This window comes from Apodemus sylvaticus, chromosome 1 (assembly GCF_947179515.1).
Source record: "Apodemus sylvaticus chromosome 1, mApoSyl1.1, whole genome shotgun sequence".
Lineage (NCBI taxonomy): Eukaryota > Metazoa > Chordata > Mammalia > Rodentia > Muridae > Apodemus > Apodemus sylvaticus.
Window position 1 is genome coordinate 184776961 of NC_067472.1, and position 7963 is coordinate 184784923.

Consider the following 7963-nt stretch of genomic DNA (forward strand, 5'->3'; position numbering starts at 1 on the left):
ATGAGAGGCCGCCTCACGGGTTTATCTCCAGAACCTCCAACAGTGCCTTGCAGAATGGCAGGCTCGTTACAAGCATGAAGCCAGTGTGAGGAAGGGACCTGACAGGTCTGGTGGCAGCAAGGGACAGCTGTAGGGAGCCAATAAAGGAGCGGGGCTCGTGTTCATGGCACGAGCAAGTGAGAGCCAGGAGGCTGCGGGCAGAACAGGTCAAGACCTGCAGGTGCCAAGGTGACAAGTCTCCAGAGGGCTGCCAGCTCATGAAACCATTAGTGTAGTATGCCAATCAGCATAGTAAAATCCCCGCCCGGGGGCACCTTTAACACGAGCACTGGCACATTCCGAGCCGTGTACAAAGCGGCACGCGTGCCTGAACGTCTCCTCGCCTGTGAAGCAAGCGGTCCACGGCCTTTCTTTTCTTCACTTTCCCTCACTTTAGAGGCCTCTCATTTCTCTGCCTTGCACCCAGCCTGTGACAGCTGCTATGGAAGCGGTGGGGACAAAACCTTGAGACAGCATCCGCAGGCAAAGCAGGTGGAGGAGTCAGGAGCAGGATGGAGGGGGCCCCGGCACAGGCCTTGGGGCTGGATGGAGAGCCTTGAAAACACTTATGAATTCTGCCAGTTAAGGAAGGCTCCCCAGAGAAGGGGCAGTTGGGTCAAGCCTGGAAGGACTGTAGAGTCCCAGAGACTCTAGGACATAGGAGGCTTGCAAGCGTGAGGCCGCCCGGGCCACTCCGTGAACTCTGTCTCTCAGAGTAAACCGAAGCGGGCTGAATGCGGCTCAGCGGAACAGTGCGCAGCCAGCATCGGAAAGGCATTGAGACCAATAGGAACATCTAAAAATAAATACTGAACAAAAGTACCCACAGAAGTAGTTTCTTGTGTGGAGGAGAAAGAAAGACCATGATGTCATATATGCACAAGTGGGAAGTATTATCACGTGACCTTGCATGAAGGTCTTCGTGCATCTCTATACTCAGTATGTAGACGAGGTTTGCCTCAGCCTCGCACAGGAACCTGCCTTTGCTTCCCAAATGCTGGGAAGGACAAGTACTCTATGGGGAGAAGGATTGAGAAGAAAGTTGCTGGAGGGAAGGGTCCTAGGTGATGAAAAATCTCCATCTTAATGGGTGGCAGTGGAGGCACACACTGGCAGTGTGTGCATTTGGTTTTGAGAGGGGAAGTGTGTGCTTCTGTGGGTCGAAATTAGGGCTGGTGCTCTGCCGCTGACCACACACCTGTCCCCCATCTGCCGTCTAAACAGACGCCATGCCACCAAGCACCTTCCTCTTCCTCTTCTCTTTGCTTTGCTTTCCCCTCAGCTGCCCAGGCTGCCTGTGCTCGCCACAGAGCCTCCTCAGGAGCTCGGATCAGGCTTATCCCAGGGCCCAGCTATGAGTTTTAATACACATAAATTTATCCAGAAATTAAGCAAAAATTAAACATTGCACCCTGGTTAACAATATATATGTTGGAGTCATTTTGGTGATGTGTTCTGATGACAGGAATGGACTTTCAAGTACATAAAGAGAGAGAGAGAGAGAGAAACTGTCAGTCTGGCGGGAATGCACAGATGTGTGCCTCTGGGAAATGAAGAGTTAATTACAATGTTTAGGAGGTTGGCATCCTAGTGGCCATTGTCTGGGTTACATAACCCTGACTCCAACATCTGGAATCTGAAATAATAAACGAATCAGACACATTGTGCACGTTAAGAAGATGTGGCACACGGGGCCATTCCCCAATTCCAGAAAGATGAATAAGATTCAAAAATGTGTTCACTGAGTGTAGTGTATAAAACTATCTTCAGGCTTTGTGTTGGGAATGTATGAAAACTGACTAAATTTTGTGTTCAGACTTGAGTCCCTTCACAGTATGCATATGCAAATATTCCAAAAGTTTTAAAAGTTCAACATCTGAAGCATTTTTGGCCTCAGCATCTCAGAGAAGGGACTCTCAAGCTGAACAGTGACTTCCCCATAATCGGAGGCTTTCCCATAATTCCACAGTGACATGGCAGGGAAGGGAGAGAGCAGCTGCTTGCCTTCACTGCAGAGCAATATATTCACCAGACTCAGCTCACAGACCCTGCAGCCGCGAACCTCTTCCAAGTGTTACCTCTCAGGCCTTGGGAAATCACGAGTGACCTTCAGCCTCTTTCCTTTCCTGAGCCGGTTCACAACACAATGTCACCTCAAAGAGATCCTGTAAGTCTGGATACAGGGTGTACTGAGGAAGTGATCAGGCCCAGCACATGATCGCTAACTTATTTTGTCACATCACAAATCCCCTATTGCTGGGCAATTAGAACATCTTTGTGCACTTTTTAAAAAAAATTCCTTTTTGCTTTTCCAAATAGCATCAGATTTTTTTTCTCCCTCTAACCATGTCCTTAACATTTCTAGAAGTGGCATTTGTGAAAGAAAGGTTTTGAAGGTGTGGTTTTCAAATCTCACCAGTTCCCTACCAACTCACCTACAAAAAAGGCCTTGAGTTTTGGGGTCTAACACCAGGACTCTGGCTCTCATTTTTTGACTACTCATGGGTGTTAAACTTTGAATACTTACCCGAACGAGGCCAGTTTCCCCTCGGACCAGAGACACAGAATGGCTGTAGGCATAGACCGTGACCAAGCCCACATAGGAGACTTGGAGGCTGCCCCGATGTTCATTTTTGGCTTCCACACTAAAGGCTGGCAAGGTCTCATCCGACCCACACAGCTCAGCCATGGTGTAGGTACAGGTGCCCATCATGTCATAGCGACGGCCATCAAAGGTGGTATAGTGGGGATCACCCTGGGCACGGCAGACAGCTGTGGATTCTGCCATGCACCTGGCCTTCCCACTCACCACCTGGCAGCGCTGCCCAGATGCACACTTAACGCCTTGGCAGGAAGCCTCTGCTGGGGCGAGCCGAGCTGGGGAGGAAAGAGAGTGGGAGTCAGAGATGGTCCTGAGGACAGATACCAAGGGCTCCTACAGTGCGGACTATGTGCGGTTGGCTCACAGCTACCCATTGTACAGGCGTGGAAACCGGGGTTTGCAGGCTCATGGAGAGAGCTCCTCTCCCAGGGTTTCTGACTCCACTGTTTAACAGAGCTTGCCCAGAGGAAAGGCAGGTAGTGAGGAAGGACCAGGAGCAGCTGCTGACACAGTCACCTGTTTACAGTTTGATATCCCCTCCTTAGCCTCCCACCAGACTGGAGGTTGCCAGAGGATAGGAAATGGAAGATGGAGTCTTTAGCAAAATGGAGATGACTGTGAGGAGACCTCAGAAGAAGCCCTAGCTCAAGCGCTCAACGCTGGGCCATTGGAGAGATCATGTTCGGTGATCTGGCTCCCGTGCCCAGCGATATGGATCTGACAATAACAGCTTCTCCATAGAAATTTAGGGGGACATTGGCTTATTTTAACAAGTTAAATCATAGGTTGTTTGTAACTGAGCCTATATAATTAATATGATTACTAATATAAACCCATGTCCCATTCCAATATGCAAGTACAAACATCCCTTGAAGTGGGGTACCCTTTTTTGCCAGGCTAATGAACCCCCGGGTCTTGGTTCCCAGTTTGAAGACGACCAGCTGGGAAGAAACAGCCCTTCCTGGTTGGCCTCCAGTTCTCAAGAACTCTTTCTGACCCCGACCCCTCTCCCCACCACAGCTCACCCTGCACTGCCCTGATTTCTTGCCACAAGCTAATCTAAGGACATTCCATGCCTTAGCTTGTTAGAAACTGAAGCCTAGAGAGGTGGTGACAGGCCAAAGACCTCCCAGGCACAGCTGTGGTTGACCCCAGGCCCTGTGGCTCTGGCTCTGTGTCCTCACAACACCTGAGCTGCCTGGTGGCAGCTTCTGAATGGCTGAGCCTGAGGTTGCACACAAGGCCCTGGTTCTGTTCCTTAGCTGTGTCAAAGCCCGTGAAGCGCCCAGGGAAGCTGGAACGCAGAGATGCCCTGTCCCGGGGTCCTCGCTGTCACTGTCCCTGGATCTCCTGACTGAGCATCTGCAGTCCTAGTGAGCAGCTGTCAGCAGCATGGATGACTGTATCAATTCCTAAAGTATCAAACCTTGACCAGCCCTTCCATCCTGGCTCCCTGGGTCTCCCCAAGACCCTTTTTCTACCACCTCACCACAAACCCATAGAGTGCACAGTAGGGGATCCTGATTTAGAATCAGCTTCTGTAGGGGGAGGAAAGGGGCTGAGAGAAATTAAGGATGGGTGCCCTGGAGGACAGAACTGAGATAGAAAGGTTAACTAAGTCAAAGGCCAGGGAGAAGAGAAGAGGTAGGGAAGGCATGGTCGGAGGCCAAGGCCAGGGGTCATTTCCTGTCACTCACTCTGGCCACTGGCAGCTCTTGTCCCATCGCCCACAGCCTGGGCCAGCCTGAAGGGAGCAGCACAAAGCTAGTTGGGACCTTGGCTGTGTGCATCTTGTCAGTAGGGCCAGGGTCCACTTCTGCAGAGAACTCACTGCCTGGCAGAGCTACCCATGTGAGTTTGGCCCCAAGTGCCTGCCCATCTATGGTTAGCTCATGGGTAGCCTTTGTCTGTGCAACCAGAAGGGCCACACCCCAGTGCCTGGCATACTCGTGATCACATAGGCAGGGTATCAGGCTGCTACATCTGGGATCAGGACTATGTAAGGCTCACAGGTCACTTGATCCTTTATGGCCCCTGTGCCAAACAGCCCACCTGGATGCCCACATCGGCACATATCTGCAGACAGGTAATGGCGGGTTGGCGGGACCTCAAATTCAACCATGTCATCCTTGAGACCCTGGGAACCAACAACACTCCCATGGATGGTTCTGTGACCTGGATGGCTACAATGTAGGCCAGATCACAGCAGGACTGGGAGGCCAGAGTGGAGACTGCATAGTGTGTTCTCTAAGCAGATGTGGGTAGTGGTTGCTCCACCACATGGTTACATTTTGGGTGGTTGTATGCACAACTGGAACAAAACAAACAAACAAACAAACAAACAAACAAAACAAAACAAAAAACAAAACAAAACAAAACAAAAACCCCCCAGCCACTGGGCTGCTGGCTGTGACCCTTGATCCAGAAAGATATGCCGTGTTCTGTAACTGGACTGTTTCATAGGGCTGCAGAGTCACACTTGTGACACCACCAGCTGTTTGGAAAGTGCCCTGGAATGTCACTGCTGCCTTCAAGCAGACAGTCACCAAGGCACCCGCTCTGCCAGCCGCCATGGCAAACCCCTTTTCCTATTGGTCAGAGATGCTGGGACTGTGAGCACAAAGTACTCTGTGCCCAGGGTTCCCGCAGGCCAGCGCAGTGCTGGGCTTAGCCCGCACAGAGACAGTATGGTCCACTCTAACCTACTACTGCATGCCGGGAAGTGCCATGGCCAGCCATCTCTGCTTGGCACTGATGCTGACCATGGCTGACTCCCCTGTGACCTTCTGTGAGGTGTCATTGACCTGGCTGAGGATGGAGACAGAGCAGTGCTCTCTGACAGACTGGAGATAAAGAGGCAGAGACTGCTGGTTTCAGGCTGGGAATTTTGCAGGAAGCCTGTGAGGAATTCTTCCCCACCAGTGTTCCTGGGGTCCACTGTGGCCTCCCGGGACAACCCTGAAGAAAACGCAGTTGTGGGTCCAGTTACCTAGTTCCTCCATGTTACAAACCTGAGCCCTTGGCCTTCCTGAGAACCTGTTGAAGCAATTCTCCCTATGCTCCCATTCCCTTCCTAACGTATGCAGCGTCCTCTTACGTGCCTTCCTGGCGTTGGCTGCCCCCAAAGCCTGAGCCCCTTGCACAGGGCTCTTGAACTCAGACACTGCAGGGCCCGACGAGGGACAGAACGGTGTACAATAGTCTTGGAGACAACCTTGGACACTAGAGCACCATACTCCACCTGGAACAGCTTTTGCTGGTTGTTAATAGGAAAGACTGAAGCCTTAAAAAAAATGCCACACATTCACATTTTTCAAGAAAGTCTGGCTGGCTGCAGTTCTGAATGGAAGCTCCGTCCAGTCTGTGTGGGTTCCGTCTTACTATGACTTGGTGGTTTATGTGGAGGCTCTGAAGGGGGGAAAGACCGTAGAAATGTGGACATAAGGTCCGTGAAAGCTAGAGCAGAGCTAGTGGGCTTTTCCACATGGATGTGTGCATGTATGTGCATGTGTGTATAGGTATGTGAAAAAATAAAGACAGAGACAAATAGACACACACACACAGAGTCAGAGAGAGAGAGAGAGAGGAAGAGAGAGAGAGAGAGAGAGAGAGAGAGAGAGAGATGTGTAAATGAAATCTATCACACTTTTCTCTGTGCCTAAGGACATCTCCAATTTCAGCTAGCCTCTGTCTCATTTACGTTACCTGGGTTGCAGGAGGAAGGAACAGTAAAGGAAGTTGGTTTGTAGAGGGGACAAAGGCGTGAAGGTGCTGACCCGGACAAGCAGAAGAAGTTTCGCAGACCTAAGCGGTGCTTGATTTGACTTACCCCACAGGAGGGTTGCTCCAGCCCACAGGGCCCACCAGCGCCACAGGGATCCCATGTCTGCAGTAAAGAGAATGGGAGATCAATAGATGCTGTCCTGTTGGAGACCGTTCCAGAAGGGACAGAAGGGGAAGGAGGGGGCAACCTCAGGACAAGAGCCACCTGGATATAAGGAAGGCTCACATGGGAAGGGAAGCTGACTAGACAGGACTAGATGGGTTTGGGGTGGGGGTGAGGCCGGCCATGAGGTGAGGAGGAGAGGATCAAGGGCAATGCATGGCATATTGGATATCCAGGGGTCGAAGAACAGAGGTAGAGGAGGCCATCTAGGGCCTGGATGCAGAATAGGGTGTTAGCTGTCCCGCTTCTTCAGGGAACCCCAGCCCCTCTCACCTGCGGGTCCCCGAGCTGCAGGACCAGATTGCAATCTAGGTTATATAGTGGAGATTCCTGGCTCCTCTGGCCACACCCCGGGTCACCTGACAAGGACATGGTGCCAACTTCCTGGAGGAGGATGCCGATCTCAGACCAGGTGGAATGGGAGCCCTGAAGATCTGCCAAGGGTGGAGAATGAGTCTGTCTGTAGCCTGTGTTCTGAGAAGGGTGTGAGAGCAGCTGGTGGCTACACCCTGGCAGCTTAGGGATCAATTCAGTCATGGAAGGGCGTCGTCCTTACAGAGACAGCTGGGGAGCAGCATGCCGAGATCCTGGGTCCCTGGACATGGGCAGGGTCGTGGGCAGGGTTTGAACTTGAGCTGGGAGGTGGCGACTGGTCATGTTTGCTGGCTCACTGGCCAGATTCATTTCTTTGACTCCTGCCAGAAACAACAGTGAAGGACCCATATCCGGGCAGTTCCTTGCAGTCCCAAGCTGAGCCCTGGCTCCAGGCCATTCCACAGCTTCGTTCCAGGCACCAGTGGAGGACAGGTGTCTGGGGGTGACCAGGGCTCTGAAGCCTCGACCCAGGCCTGTGACATGTATCATAACAGCCTTACCCCAAGTCCATCAAAGTCTCCTGGGTTTCTCTCCTAGACAATGGAAACATGAAAAACTAGCTTTGCTGGGCTCCTTGAGGTTCTCAACACTATTTGCGGTGGGGCAGGGGTGGGTGGGGGTTCTGGGGCTTGGGGTGTGTGATGAAGGCTCGAGATCTCTATTTCCTGGTTCCATAAGGTCAGGGTTTCACTTCCTAGAGAATTGTTTGGTTTGGGATTTCTTTTTTTTTCTGCTTTTTGCGATTTCGTTATATTCTCTCCTTTCCTTCCTTCCTTCCTTCCTTCCTTCCTTCCTTCCTTCTTCTCTCTTTTTTCTTAGAAGGGACTGGCTGGACAAGTTTGGAGTGACCCTGTTCCTCTCCAGTACCCTGCAATTAGTCTGAACTGAGGCATGGGGACCAGATGGCGTAGCAGTTTGGGCTGGAGTCAGCATGTCTCACGGGACTGGCCCTGCCATATTCTCCTAATCCTTACTTTGGGGAAGCATTGTTTGCTAAGGAG

At 51.6% G+C, this 7963-nt stretch overlaps 1 protein-coding gene across 3 annotated transcripts in view; it reads right to left on the reverse strand.

Moving 5' to 3' along the window:
• The window catches only part of Fcgbp (Fc gamma binding protein), an 84851-nt gene extending 77803 nt beyond the window's left edge, over positions 1-7048 (reverse strand). For 2 of the 3 annotated variants that reach the window (XM_052167805.1, XM_052167822.1), the window contains exons 1-3: positions 6861-7048; positions 6471-6527; positions 2567-2916 (exon numbers count right to left, since the gene is read on the reverse strand). In XM_052167805.1, the coding sequence (XP_052023765.1) occupies positions 2567-2916; positions 6471-6525 (405 nt within the window). In that variant the 5' untranslated portion in view covers positions 6526-6527; positions 6861-7048. The remainder of the gene's footprint in view (positions 1-2566; positions 2917-6470; positions 6528-6860) is intronic. The other variant, XM_052167814.1, reaches the window with a different exon arrangement.
• Between the last annotated feature and the right edge of the window lie 915 nt (positions 7049-7963).